Raw genomic sequence first — 15,707 nt, 5'->3', positions numbered from 1 at the left:
CTCCCCTACTCCTGCTCTATCTCTGTCTCTCTCAAAGGTAAATAAACATTAAAAAAATTAAAAAGAATAATATTTGTTGCAGGCTGCCCTAAGTTATATCAAGTATGATGAACAAAATCTAAGAATATAACTATATAAAGATATTAAAACAAATAAGTACTTGAATAGTTAATAAGAATAATAAATATGTCTTTGATAAAATAATTGTCTTCTCCACCAGTAGAATGTGAGGCCCACAAACACATAACTTTTCTTGGTGGCATTCCGTTGTATCTGAAGGATTTTGCACGGTGCCTGGCATAGCAGGTCAATGTAGTAGTTAAAAGAATAATGCATTTGCCATTTATATACATACTCTCTATATGACATATACTTACTCATATACATTTGTCTTTGCATTATAAAACTATTTTATCAAGTTAGGGGCAGCTGAGTGGCCCAGTCAGTTGAGCGTCTGACTCTTGATTTCAGCTTAGCTCATGATTCCAGGGTCGTGGGATTGAGTCCATGCTGAGCATGGAGCCTGCCTGAGATTCTCTCTCTCTCCCTTTCTACTACTCTTCCTCGCTCATGCTCTCCCTAAAATTAAAAATTAAAAAAGTATTATCAAGTTAGAAATACTAAATACTATTTATATCCGCAAATTTTGTATTTATATAGGTCAATAATAAGCCAGATTGGGAAGCAACAACAATAAGGATAGGATACGTTACTTATTCATGTGTACCTTTGATTGATTCAACAATTAGCGCTTACCAATTAGTATCTCCCTAAGTTGGTATTAAAAGAAAAAACATCTTCATTTGGAAAAAATCGATTTTAAGACAGAATACATTAATGCTTTATTCTAACCTCCAAATAACAGAATGCCATATTTAACACACAGAAGTTTATTCCTCACTTATGTTGAATCCACGCAGGAGCACAGTTTTCCTGTGCCATGCGGTTGCAGTCCTTCAGTGTCCCAAGCTGACAGAAACTCTGCTATCCTTACCATATACCTTCCTAAGTCTCCCAAGGTGCTGCCGACTAGCATCTGAAGAAAAAAGAGCAATAACCCAGGGAGGTGATTTTATGAGCCAGACCTGGGAACTGGCATACTTTCCTTCCACTTACTTTTATTAGTTGAAACTCTATATAGGACCACCCCTATCCACAGGGATTCTGGAAAATGTAATCTAGCTGTGTGCCCAAAAAAGTAAATAGTTTTGGTGCACACTTAGCAGTCTCTGCCATAGACTCAATCACCTGCTCCATACAAAGACAGGAATTTTACTTAGTGGGAAGTACAACCAAAGGATTGAGATAAGGGATTATGGATTTTGACAAAGAAATGTGATAAAGTTGACTGCAAAGTGCAGAGCTAGATGCAGGCTTGGGCTTTGGAAATAGGTTCCCGAAGTAGTCAGAATTTACATCCATCAATGTCTTTTACACCAAGTTGTAAGAGAAGCCTTCTGGAGTGTGGGATGAGAAAGTATAAGGATATAGACAGCTCCCTGGATTTGGCTTAGGAATTGTCAGACTTTGTTCCAGTTAATATACTGACCAGTCTTCAGCTCTTATATAGTTTGTGACTCAAGATATGAAAGGAAAATTATAAAGAAGTGTTACAAACCTGAAGTTAGCACAGATAAATAAGCAGAAATGCAAGAGAGCTGACAGTCACCTCAGGTATAAATTCTCACCCAAGTTAATGAGGATCAGGGAGCAAGACATTTGAACTATGATTCTTACACAATGCCTATAAAATCCAATAGGTTAATAACTGAACACGTCTTTGGAAGGACATCTTCATATCTCTGGAATAAAAAAAATAAGTGTTTTGAATATATGCCTCATTGCTTATATGAATTCTTGAAAAGTTGTGCAGTAATACTTGAAATAAAACCAAAGGTACTTTTTCACTTCTGCAAACACCAACTATCTTCTTTGCTTGGATGTGTAAAGAAAGCTGTAAGAAAGCAAAATAAACACACTGAGGCTCTTTCCCTCTAGGAATCTACATTCTAATACAAGTGCTATAAATTCCTCACAACATAGATAACCCTTTCTGAAAATTTATCTTCATTCCTTCCTTCACATAATCTCAGAGACAGCAAAACATAAATAGCACAGCCATTGTATTTATGATTTTTGTCTAATTGCTTATGATCCATAAATCTCATCTGTGAAAGTAATATACCCTTCTTGCACAATGCTTATCACAGTGCAATTTCTCAGGAAGCGTTAATTGCTACTACTTTAGACTTTTAAAAAAATTTTTAATGTTTATTTATTTTGAGAGAAAAAGACAGTGTGAGTGGGGGAGGGGCAGAAAGAGGAAGACAAAGATTCTGAAGCACGCTCCAGGCTCTGAGTGGGGCCCAAACTCATGAACCTTGAGATCATGACCTGAGTCAAAGTCTTCCACTCAACTGGCTGAGCCACCAAGGTGCCTCTAGAATTTTTTGCAAAAAGTTTTCCCAGGGAAGACTGTGTGGCTCAGTTGGTGAAGCATCTGATTTTGGCTCAGGTCATGGTCTTGCAGTTCTCAAACTTGAGCCCCACATCAGGCTCTGTACTGACAGCATACAGCCTGCTTGGGATCTTCTATTTCTCTCTCTCTCTCTCTCTCTCTCTCTCTCTCTCTCTGTCTCTCCTCTCTGTCTCTCCTCTCTCTCTCTCTCTCTCTCTCTCTCTGCCCTTTCGCTGCTTGTGTGCATGCTCTCTCAAAAATAAACATTAAAAAAAAAGAAAGTTTTCCCAAAATGAGAGATACTCATTTTGATTGATATAAGTCTATTTCCCAAATGCTAAATAATGGTAATTTATTTGTGAAATTTTGCCTGTGTTGATGATTTTGCTCAAAATGCAATGAATTAATTGTTGGCTGTTATTTTTATATTGGAGATTTTGAAAACATTAGTAATTTTTTTAATCTGGCAAAATGATGAAAATTATTCTTGTACTTATTCTGATGTCTATGATATTTGCATATGTGTTTTGGATATTTTAGATAATTAATAAATGGGAAGTGAGTTATCAGTTTAAAGGTAGAAAATGAATGAATTTGGTTTTGAACCAGATTTTCAATTAATTCTATTTACTATATGCCAATGGAATTGAATATTATTTCTTTTAAAAACATGCCCCTAAAATATAATCTCCTTTCCAGATTTCTAAATGAAATTATGAATTGGGACATTCCATCAGCGACAATATTTATGAAAATCTTTTTCTGTTTGTTTCAGTGAATTAAAGACTAAATGTCCAAATGCCAAAGAGTTATGGTTTCCTGCATTGGTGTATTATCTACCTTCTATTTGGATAACAAGACCCTATAGAAATGGAGCTGCATCTTAGTCATTTGAGCTATATAAAGATGGATCAATAAGTGACGTTTTCACAGGTAACCTTTTTTGCTTTTTCAGGACTTTCCCTAGATTAGTAATGAGTGAAACTTTTCTGTAAAGGGCCAGATCATAAGTATTTTCAGCTCTGTGGGCCATATGGTTGTACTGAAACTACTAACCTCTGGCATTTTAGCATGATAGCGGCCACAGAAAATATGAAAATGAATGAGTGTGGGTTTATTTTAATAAAAGTTTATTTACAAAAATAGGCTACAGGTCAGATCATTTGGAAGAAAAAGTTGATATTTTCAAATTGTTTCTATCATTTCCATCAACCATCATCCTTAAAACTGAATACAATATTACTTAAGAGAAAACTACACAAGTGCTTTAGTGTCTCTAAATAAGTACATCTATATAGTTTTTCAAGGATCATGTTTTCAAGTTCTTTTAACTATTGACTTCTTGGTTCCCTCTTTCTCTTTCCATTTCTGCTCTGCTCCTGTATCTTCCAATCAATATCAACTACCTTCTACGCCCCCCTCACACACACACACACACACACACACACACACACACACACACACACAAAAGCCTGTGTGTGCACACATGTGAAATAACCAATACTTATTTAGAAAGATGTTAGAGCAGTTGTTATTCTCAGACTATCTAAATCTTTAAAGGATAGTTAATCTTTCTTGCCCTTGGTTATTTTGCACCATCACCTCCAAGGAGCTTTCATGGTCATGTAAATTAGACTCTAATGGCTCTGTTGACAATTAAGAGGCAACTCATAGGACTCTTCTCTAGTTGGTCTATGGGTGGCCTAAACACCTCAAGTTTCCTGATAGGATAACTGGAAACTATCAAACAGCAGATTTCTCACTGGCTAAGAACACATCAAATCTAGCAAAAAGATTTTAGAAGAATGACTTCAACTTAGAGGGGGAAAAATGTTTTTGCTTTAGACATATGACTTCTTTTACATGGGTGGACCACAGTGAAGCTTGCCTCATGGGATTCACATTCCTCCTAAATATGGACTGGTCCTGGGACTTGTTTAAGCATGGATAAGGTAGCAGAAGTAATGTTGTGTCAGTTCCAGTACTAAACTGAAATAGTGTCTGGAAGTTTCCATTTTGGTGCTCTTTGGTGCTGAGTCACTGAGTTTCCATGTATGAACTATGTCTACCCTCCCAGAAGAGAACAAATAGAGAAACAGAATTCCTGAAACTGCACACCACCCAGAGAGAAAGGGGCATGGGGAGGGAGGAGAAACAAGGGGAGGGGAGATGGAGAGGGAGACAGTCTTACCATCCTAGTGTTATAGCTAAGGCCAGACCCCAGGGAACCCTACAGCTAAATGCAGCTACACAAATGCCTGCTGACAAAAACAGAGTAAGAACTGCCTAGCTGGGCTCGGCCAGACTGAGAACTATGAGTAAAAAGAATGTTATTTTAATCCACTGCCTTGGGAGTGGTTTGATATGTACCCATATATAATTAAAGTAAAATATGACCAACCTAGCAACCAGTGAGGGCGGCATGGGGCGGGGGGTAGGTGGGGACTGCCAAAAGAAATCCTGAAACTGCGGCACTGACTTTGGGAACAGCCAGTAAGAAGACCACCAAAGGACTCACTCCAAGGAGAGTACTATAGGAGGGTGGGGAAGCAATAAGGAAACCTTACTTGAGACTGAAGAAAGGGATCTGAATGATTTACTGGAAGGATAATGAGAGAAACTGTCACCTATAATAATTAGCAAATGTTCCTAATAAGCTTAAGAATTTTGCTAAAGAGATTGCCATGGACAATGCTGCAAGTGCTTACAGGCTTCTTCTGCTCTGCATAAGAGGTTACAGAGACTGATGTATTAAAGAAGGAACTTCTTTTCATTTTGAAACAGAATCTACATGAAACATTTTCAATCTGAATGTGCTGGGTTGGAAAATAAAAACTTTGTATTCATAGTTGTGCATTTAGCAAGTTTCTCAAAATGGAAATGGCCTGAATGCAAAAATCAAATCCAAGGCAAAAATCAAATGTGAACTTAAGACTAAAATCAAGACCTGGCTGTAAGTCTCTTTCTAAAGATTTCAAAAGGCAGAGAGCTTCTCAGATCCTCTCAGACAGAAAAAGGGGCTCTAAATGATTTTAAAGACATGCCTTGTAGACACTGTCCACTAGAAGAAAGAGCTTCTGGAGATGCTGAGTATACTGTTTCATGACTTCCTGACTCTATATCCATGTGAAGTTGGGCCTATCTTGGAGAGATCTGTGGGCATGGGTTTTGTCTAATGGAGTGGATGGAATCTAAATTTTAAAACATCCTCAACATTTTTAAAGGAATTAATAAATTTGGTCTAAAAGGGATAGAGTCAGTACAAAATGCAAATGAGCCTCTGAATTTCAAAACTTCTAATGTGAGAAAGCAGACTTGAGAAAACTGCCCAGATGCAAACATCGAACTTTTCTTATGGAAAGTTAATCGTTAAAAGTCAAAAGGCCCAGATTACAAAATCAAGCAACAGGAAGAACCAACATAAGGTGACATGGAACAGAGATCAGTCCCAACCAATTTACATCCCCCACCCCAGAGTAGAGGCTGAGGATGGTGCTAAATGCTTGGCTGGATTTCAAGATTACTGTACATCAATTACCCAGTGCTTTGTCTACAACTGGCCACACCCCACTCTCACACAAACATTTGTGTGGGAGTATCTATCGCATTTGTTGTTTCCTTGTCTTACCATCAAATGTTCCGTGGATGTGGAAAAGAAAACATGTCTTTTTAATTCAAATATTTCCTGAAAGCAATGGAATTTTACCCAAGAAGCGTTATTACCTTCATAATTTAGATGATGAGATCCTGGACCTCAGGCTTGACTTGAAGCGCTGATGGGATGAGAAGTTTGAAGGTCCAGGGCAAGGGGTAAATGTATTTTATATGTGGAGGAATGTGAATCAGTAGGGTACCCAGGGAACCCAGGTTACTAGATTCCAGTGAATCATGCCTCTCAATTTTTATGATCCCAGTAAGCACACTCCCATGTAATGCCCTCCCTCTTGAATAGAGGCTGGTCCTGTGACTTGTTTTAAGCAACAGAATGTGTTATAAGTGATGCTGGCCATTTCCTAGCTTAGGCTTTAAGAAGATCTCACTCACAGCTGCCTTGTTTTTTGTTCCCTTGGGAACCCTGACCCTGACCCTCCATGTAAGAAGACATGCTATCTCGATGGAAAGACCACATAAAGAACCAAATGGAGAATTTACACAGAGAAAGAAAGTCCCGAAGACTAGCTGGAAAGAAAGACGCTAACCCCTGCCTTAAGCTGACCTGAAAAACACATCTACGTGAGGGACCCACTCTAAGACAAAGTAGGAGCCTAGCTTAGACTGAAAATCATGAACTAATAAAAGGGTTGTTGCTTAAATCAATATGTTTTGGAGTATGTTGTCACACAGCAATAGACAAGTTAAACAAGAATCATACTGTAGGAATGCAGAGTAAAGTCACATTTTGCTGGATGTATCAGCTGAAAAAATAAACATTAAAGGAAAGCAAACATATAAATATATATCTGTTTCATAAATGTCCATTTGTACATATTTTTATATGCCATTTGTATATATGCATATATCTGTGTGAGTATGTGTGTGTGTGTGTGTGTGTGTGTACTTAGAAATGTATTGGGATGCCTGAGTGACTCTGTCGGTTACGCATCCGACTTTGGCTCAGGTCATGATCATGCAGTCTGTGGGTTTGAGCCTCACATCGAGCTCTCTGCTAACAACTCAGAGCCTGGAACTGAAAGGGCGGGCCTCCGCCGCCGACTCCATCTTGTTCTGTGTCCTTCACCTAGACCACGCCTCCTCCCCTTGAGTAACCTCCCACTCACCCGTTCAAACTTCCTGATCAAAACACGCCCAGCGACCTGTGTAACAGGACTCCAACACTTCCCCAGCCAATTGGCCGAGGCCACGACCCTTCCCCAGCCAATCGGCTGAGGCCACAGCCATTACCTCACCAACTGCCCCTAGGCCCCAATAAAACCTTTGTCCTTTTGAAACTCGCTCTCTCTCTCTGGTATCTCACCGCTGCGTCGGTGCAGGTAGGGGACTGAGCTCGAGCTAGCTCGAATAAAGGCTCTTTTGCTTTTGCATCGGACTCGGCTCCCTGGTGGTCTTTGGGGATCACGAATTCTGGGCATAACATTTGGGGGCTCGTCTGGGATCCCCAAGACCCCCAAGGGACCCCCGAACCGGAGAGCCTGACTGGCCATGGTTAGTGTCTGTCTGTTTGTTCTGTCTTTTCTGTGTGAGCTCATTTCTGGAATTCTGGTAGTGCCCGACGCGGTCTAAGTAGACGCACAGGAGGACCATGGGCCGGGAGTTTCGGAAGACGTTCCGATTCTCCCTTCTGGAGGGACGTGGAATCCCCTCATCTGTTTTGGAAGGTCTAAGCTAGCTTTCAGTTTTGCTTCCATGGAGTTGGAAGACTTTCTAGGGGCCCTCGGTTTGTCTGTTTTTGTGTTTCTCTGTTTTGTTCTGTGGACTTACTGGACGGGCATTATGGGACAGACTCAGACTACCCCTCTTCCCACCCTCTTGGCTTAAGCCCTTCCTAGCCCCGCTCCCTCCGGAGCCAAACCCATTCTTGCTTTGCAGGGGACAAAGAAGAAGAAAAGTCTTATCCAGCCTTCAGCACCCCTCTACCCTGTCTTACAGGGGGGTACTGAAGAAGAATTATTTTTTCCTCCCCCGTATAACCCCTCTAGGATGCCGGAAGAACACCATCCTCCCCCTCTGGGGGAGGCAGACGCTGTTCCAAGAGCAGGAGGCAGAAACACTCCAGTGGGAAGCCCGCTCTTTACCAGACAAAGGGCTCAGAGGGAACAATCCGCCTCCGCCACCGACTCCACTATTCTGCCCCTGCGAGCCACCGGACCCCCAGACGCGGAGGGGAATCAGCCCCATCACTATTGGCCTTTCGCCACTTAGTGACCTCTACAATTGGAAAGCTCAGAATCCTAAGTTTTCCGAGAAACCGGCAGAGCTTATTGATTTATTAGACTCTGTTCTTTTTACCCATCAGCCCACGTGGGATGATTGCCAGCAGCTTTTGCAGGTCCTGTTCACGACTGAAGAAAAAGAAAGAATCCTCAATGGGGCCCGAAAACTAGTTCTGGGCGCAGACGGGAATCCCACCACCAACCAGGCTCAGATAGATGCCTCCTTCCCCTTAACTCGGCCCCAGTGGGATTTCAACACGGCAGAAGGTAAGGAGAGGCTCTGGGTCTACCGTCAGACTCTAATGGGGGGTCTTCGAATGGCTGCTAGAAAGCTAACCAATTTGGCCAAGGTAGGAAATGTACAACAGGGAAAAGATGAATCTCCGGCTGCCTTTTTAGAACAGATCATGGAGGCATTCCGTACCTATACCCCCATGGATCCAGAGGCTCCGGAAAGCAAGGCAGCTGTTATCATGGCCTTTGTAAACCAATCGGCCATAGACATTAGGAGAAAATTACAGAAAATAGATAGACTAGGAGAAAAAAGTCTGCAGGAATTACTGGTGGTAGCCGAAAAGGTATATAATAACCGGGAGCCTCCTGAGGACAAGCAGGCTCGCGCCATGGCGGCTGCCAGCAGTAAACAGACTCGAGACCTGGCCAGAATACTACTAGCTATCACTGCTGACTTCCCCAAGGAACGAGACTGCCATCTCCGGCAGCTGGCAGACGATGCAAGAAAAGGTAAAGGAACCACCAAGGGGAGAAGCAGAGGCTGCAGAAGGATCAGTGCGCATACTGCAAGGAGATAGGGCATTGGGCCCAAGATTGTCCAAAAAGGGCCAGCGGGAAGGGAAACAAGACTGATCAAGTAAAAGTCCTAGAGCTAGATGAACTAAGTGATTAGGGGAGTCGGGGTTCGGACCCTCTCCCCGAACCCAGGGTAACTCTTAAAGTGGAGGGGACCCCTGTTGACTTCCTTGTCGACACCGGAGCACAACATTCGGTCCTCCACACCCCACAAGGAAAACTAGCCAGCAAGAAGTCCTGGGTACAAGGGGCAACTGGTATGAGCCAGTATTCATGGACTACCCGAAGAACAGTAGATTTGGGAATGGGCCGGGTATCCCACTCCTTTATGGTAATACCAGAATGCCCCTACCCGCTGTTAGGATGGGACTTACTGACCAAGATTGGAGTTCAGATAACTTTCAGACAAGGGGGGCCTCAGGTCACCGATGGCAAGGGCCACCCCATCCAGGTACTGACCATGAAACTGGAGGATGAATACCGCCTCCACCAGGAGGCGCTCCCAAGAGAGGATAATATAGACAGATGGCTAAAAGAATTCCCCTCGGTTTGGGCAGAGACGGGGGGGATAGGACTAGCCGCTCACAGGACCCCAGTCCTGGTAGAGCTCAAGCCAGGAGAGAGTCCAGTAAGGATCAAACAATACCCCATGTCTCAGGAGGCCCGGAACGGGATCCAGCCACACATCCAGAGACTACGAAGCCTAGGGGTACTAGTTCCTTGCCAGTCTGCCTGGAACACCCCCCTACTGCCGATCAAAAAGCCTCACACAAATGACTACCGACCGGTACAAGACCTCCGGGAAGTAAATAAGAGGGTCGCGGACATACACCCAACTGTTCCCAACCCATATACTCTCTTGAGCTCCTTGGCGCCCTCCAGGGTCTGGTATACTGTACTAGATTTAAAGGACGCCTTCTTCAGTCTGCCGCTGGCACCCCAGAGCCAACCCCTGTTCGCCTTCGAGTGGCATGATCCGGAGGAGGGCTACAGTGGGCAACTCACCTGGACATGGCTGCCTCAGGGATTCAAAAATTCGCCCACCATCTTCGACGAGGCACTACACGAGGACCTGGGTGAGTACAGAAGGGAGCACCCTGGCCTTACCCTTCTACAGTACGTAGATGACATCCTGATTGCTGCCGACACGGCCAAAGACTGTGAGCGAGGGACCCAGGACCTGCTGGCTACCCTGGAGGCCTTAGGGTACCGGGCAGCCATGAAGAAGGCTCAGATATGCAGGGAGAGGGTAAGTTACCTGGGATATATCCTGGAGGGCGGATAGTGGTGGTTATCAGATGCTAGAAAAGAAACTGTCCTAAAGATCCCTACTCCCACCTCCAGAAGAGAAGTGAGGGAATTCCTAGGATCAACCGGCTACTGCCGCCTCTGGGTTCCAGGTTTTGCTGAGATCGCCAGGCCCCTATTTGAAGCTACCAAAGAGGGGAAAACATTTAAATGGACTAAAAAAGAAGAAACTGCCTTTAATCGGTTAAAAAAGGCCCTCCTAAGTGCCCCAGCCCTGGGCCTACCAGACATTACGAAGCCCTTCCACCTCTTTGTAGACAAACATAAGGGAATAGCAAAAGGGGTTCTAACTCAAGCCTTAGGCCCCTGGAACCACCCAGTGGCTTACCTGTCTAAGAAACTAGACCCAGTGGCTGCGGCTGGCCGCCATGCCTAAGAATTATTGCGGCGACAGCACTCCTAGTCAAGGATGCAGACAAGCTGACCCTAGGACAGGAGATCTGGATCACGACCCCACACGCCATTGAAGGAGTCCTGAAACAGCCTCCTGATAGATGGATGAGCAATACACATATGACTCATTACCAGAGCCTCCTACTCAACCCTCCACGAGTGCGGTTCCACCCCAGTGCAGCCCTCAATCCTGCAACCCTGCTGCCCGACCCTGACCTAGGTGCTCCACTACATGACTGTGCGGGAATCCTGGAAGAAGTACATGGATTCTGGACGGACCTGACGGACCGGCCCCTCCCCGATGCCGAGGCTACTTGGTTCACTGAGGGCAGCAGCTTTGTGCGAGATGGACACAGGTATGCGGGTGCAGCGGTGGTCACTGAAACGGACACCGTATGGGCGGAGGCTCTACCCTCCGGAACGTCAGTCCAGCAAACAGAGCTCATAGCCCTCACCAAGGCGCTGATGCTGGGAGCTGGAAAATGGCTTAACATCTACACAGACAGCCGTTATGCATTTGCCACAGCTCATATTCATGGGGCAATCTATCAGGAGAGGGGGTTACTGACGGCAGAAGGACGGACTATAAAAAATAAGCAGAAGATATTTAACCTGCTTACGGCCTTATGGCTTCCTGCCAAGCTAGCCATTATCCACTGCCAAGGGCACCAAAAAGCTGATAACCCAGTAGCTAGAGGTAATCGAAAGGCTGACCAGGCAGCGAAGGCAGTAGCCCTTACTTCAGTCCCCACCATGACCGTACAACTACTGGACCCGGGAGACCCAGTTTTACCAGACTAGCCCAAATACTCCCAGGAGGAGTTACAGTGGATCAAGAAACTCCCCATGGCCCAGGAGATAAAGGGATGGTGGTATACACCTAACAAGGAGCTCGTGCTGCCAGACCGGCTTGGAGTCTCAATATTAGAGCACATGCATCGGTCTACTCACATGGGGGCCCGAAAATTAAAAGACTTAATCCAACATGCCGGAATCAAGATTCACCAACAGGACACCAAAATAGAGCAAGTTGTATCTGCCTACAAGACCTGCCAACTCACCAACGCGAGAGCCACATCAAATAAAAAAAGAACCAAGCTCAGAGGCACCAGACCGGGAGCCCAATGGGAAGTCGACTTTACTGAAGTCAAACCAGGAAAGTATGGTTATAAATATCTTTTAGTATTTACAGACACCTTCTCTGGCTGGGTGGAGGCATACCCAACCAAGCATGAAACGGCTCAGACGGTGGCTAAGAAGCTACTAGAAGACATCTTACCCAGGTATGGTTTTCCTGCCATGGTAGGATCAGACAATGGACCAGCTTTTATCTCGCAGGTAACACAGGCAGTAGACAAGGTGGTGGGGGCAAACTGGAAATTACATTGTGCTTATACGCCCCAGAGCTCAGGACAGGTAGAAAGCATAAATAGAACCCTAAAAGAGACCCTTACCAAATTAACCATGGAGACTGGCGGGGACTGGGTGACTCTCCTACCGTACACCCTTTACCGGGTTAGAAACACTCCTTACACTCTGGGTTTTACTCCCTACGAGATCATGTTTGGCAGGCCACCCCCTGTTATTACCAGCCTTCGAACTGAACTTATTGCTGAGTTTAAAGATCAAGAACTTTTTCTTTCCTTGAGAGGGCTCCAGAGGGTGCACGAGGACATTTGGCTGCGCCTCCGTGCCATCTACCAGGCTGGCCCGACCCCGACACCTCATCAGTACAGGCCGGGAGACTGGGTCTATGTCAAGAGGCACCACCGAGAGACCCTCGAGCCACGCTGGAAGGGACCCTACATCGTGGTGTTGACAACCCCCACCGCTCTCAAAGTAGACGGCATCGCGACCTGGGTCCATCACACCCACGTTCGGCCAGCAGACCCCTCCTAGATCCGGAAGGACTTCGTCACGCGATGGGCCATCAGTCAGGACCAACACAACCCGCTCAAGCTCAAGCTACAGCGCATTTGACCCATCTAATATTGGTAACTCTGTTAACTCTGCTTGTCATTGCTCATGCTGCCGGGAGTCCCCACACCCCCCAAAATATCACCTGGCAGATCATAAACACCAGCTCAGGGACAATACTTAATCAGACCTCCCAGAGCCACCCCAGGGACACTTGCTTCCCAGAACTTTGCGTAAACCTCCAAACTCTGTTCCCCTTGTCACCATAAATGCAGCCGGTCCCATGATTGGGTCGTAAGCTACATGACATGGGGGGAAATGAAAGGGCGGGCCTCTGCTGCCGACTCCATCTTGTTCTGTGTCCTTCACCTAGACCACGCCTCCTCCCCTTGAGTAACCTCCCACTCACCCGTTCAAACTTCCTGATCAAAACACGCCCAGCGACCTGTGTAACAGGACTCCAACCCTTCCCCAGCCAATCGGCTGAGGCCACAGCCATTACCTCACCAACTGCCCCTAGGCCCCAATAAAACCTTTGCCCTTTTGAAACTAGCGCTCTCTCTCTGGTATCTCACCCCTGCGTCGGTGCAGGTAGGGGGGATTGAGCTCGAGCTAGCTCGAATAAAGGCTCTTTTGCTTTTGCATCGGACTCGGCTCCCTGGTGGTCTTTGGGGATCACAAATTCTGGGCATAACAGAACCTGCTCAGATTCTGTCTCCCTCTTTCTGCTCCTCCCTTATTCATGCTCTGTCTCTCTCTCTCAAAAATAAAACATTAAAATTTTTTTAAAAAATGAAATATATTATTAAGAATACAAAGGTTGTGTCCAAACCTGATTAACTTCATTAACTCATCACTAAAGTTATTATAAGTCTGTCAGTTGACTGAGATCCATTTCATCAATTACAATGATCTGGTATCCATGACTACAGTATCCCAGCACCCTTTTAAAATAACAGTGGAATTATACTGACTTTTAATTTTAGCATTTGTAAAATTGCAGAAAACAAAATTCAAAACCACTGACACAACCACCATAACTTGTCCCTCTTGGCCACTACATAGCACTTTCCCACCCTGGAACACACAAAAAGGTTGAAAACTGACATCCATTCATATTTTTTTTTTCACATAAAGGAATTTTTAAGATACTTCTGTTGTAAAAAGAACAGAGTCCTGGGGAGCCTGGGGAGCTCAGTTGGCTAAGTGTCCAACTTCGACTCAGGTCATGATCTCACAGTTTGTGAGCTGGAGCCTGGAGTCAGGTTCTGTGCTGACAGCTCAGATCCTGGAGCCTGCTGCGGATTCTGTGTCTCGCCCTCTCTCTCTGCCCCTCCCCTGCTCATGCTCTTTCTCTCTCTCAAAAATAAATACACACACACAAAAAGGACAGAGTCCCATGTTAAAAGCAAAAGCTTTTTGCTTACACTCCCTCCAGTTGTAAACTTCTCATTACTAGTAATTCAACACATTTTTGAAAAAAATTAACATTTTCAGTATGGATGAACCACCATCCCCAAAGGACTGAGAATTAGTCTATGCTTTTCTGGGAATGAAAGGAGCATATTCACTATAGTCCATTGATTTTACTATTGATAACCTCAAAATTTCCCCCTCCAATCATGGCTATAATTGCTTACACACCTGACTTCATTCCCTTCTCCCATCAACTTTTTCTTTCTCTTTAGTATAATCCAGCTATCATTTTCATGACATTTTCTGGACTATTATATGATTGAGATCTGAAAGCCATGGTGGAATAGCCATTCTAATATAAGAATTCATTCAGCCTTCTTTTAATGGAACTGAAATGGTGACTTCCTATGTAACATCCAGTCATTTCCTAACTTAAGGAAATAATATTAATCAATTCTAAGCTATTTATTAAGCAAATTTAATAAAAAACATAGTTCGTATGTCACCATTAATCTTTGCAACCTTCTTATAAAGTAGGCTTTTTTTCTTATGTCATTTGTAAGAAAACAAGTTTTACCAAAGCTAAGTGACTTTCCCACATTACACAATTCTTAAACTTAATTCTTAAACTTTTCTACTAGACTCCAAAATCTGGGCTTTTTTACAATATTCACCTAGTCTACTACATGATAGTGCCTTCAGATTTCAACATAGCAAATCTTATGCATACAGCTTTAAGAGTCCAGAGAAGTTTTAAAAGATGAATTAAAGGTGAAAACTTAAAATAATTCTTTACCAAGTCAGTTCAAATTATACTATGTAGTATCTAGTAATAAAATGTAAAGGTAAATAAATACCCAAGCTATTATACACTGTTAGCATTATTCTTGGTCTATGTCAAGAAAATTTATGAATCTCACTTTATCCTTTTAAATCCTTGTGGGTTTCCTGTCACCACTTTCCTAACTTTCAGGTAAATAAAAAGAAAGAAAACAAGTCATTTCCTTAGTACACATACCTTAGCACTTAAAAAAAATCAGAATAGTAACAACTACAACTAATTAGTACCAAAATATCTGGATTCAAAGTGAATACTTCAACCGCTTATACTACATCCATGTGTTTAGAAGAAACTGTACAATTGACCAAATGATTGAATTTTCACTTAGGAATTGCACAAATAACACCCTCTATGTTACACATTGTCAAGTTACTGGAATATTAAATATATAATCAGGGATGCTGCCTACTGTACACGAGATGAGAGAGGTCAAATTAGGGCCATTTTTTTAAGAGAACTGAAGGCGATTTCAGATATTGGGCTTCATGTACAGCTTTCCCTGATTTAACCCTAATCACATCATGTACTTTGATCTAGAAGAATAGCTCTCAAACCACACCCCATTAGTCTACACAGACAAGTCTATACCACTCTATTCTAATCAATCAACTCCCACCTTCTAAAAGAAAAGTTACACTATTACGAAAATTGCCATTTTGCACTTATCTTTTGG

General features: G+C 43.6%; 2 protein-coding genes across 2 annotated transcripts in view; one reads left to right on the top strand and one right to left on the bottom strand.

Moving 5' to 3' along the window:
* LOC144616521 (uncharacterized) overlaps nt 1-15,707 on the bottom strand; it is a 280,197-nt gene that overhangs the window by 248,537 nt on the left and 15,953 nt on the right. The gene's annotated exons all lie outside the window — the stretch shown is intronic.
* Nucleotides 8,446-9,555, top strand: LOC144616626 (uncharacterized). Its single transcript, XM_078447946.2, has 2 exons — nt 8,446-8,640; nt 8,718-9,555. Exon 2 carries the CDS (start codon nt 8,757-8,759, stop codon nt 9,159-9,161), a length of 405 nt encoding a protein of 134 aa, XP_078304072.2. The 5' UTR covers nt 8,446-8,640; nt 8,718-8,756; the 3' UTR covers nt 9,162-9,555.

This window comes from Panthera onca, chromosome B3, assembly GCF_046562875.1.
Source record: "Panthera onca isolate mPanOnc1 chromosome B3, mPanOnc1 haplotype 2, whole genome shotgun sequence".
In the NCBI taxonomy this organism is placed as follows: domain Eukaryota; kingdom Metazoa; phylum Chordata; class Mammalia; order Carnivora; family Felidae; genus Panthera; species Panthera onca.
This window is presented reverse-complemented; position numbering and strand designations above follow the sequence as displayed.

Excerpts from the sequence above, each read along its gene's own strand:
- LOC144616626 (XM_078447946.2), top strand. The coding sequence starts at position 8,757 with ATGGAGGCATTCCGTACCTATACCCCCATGGATCCAGAGGCTCCGGAA.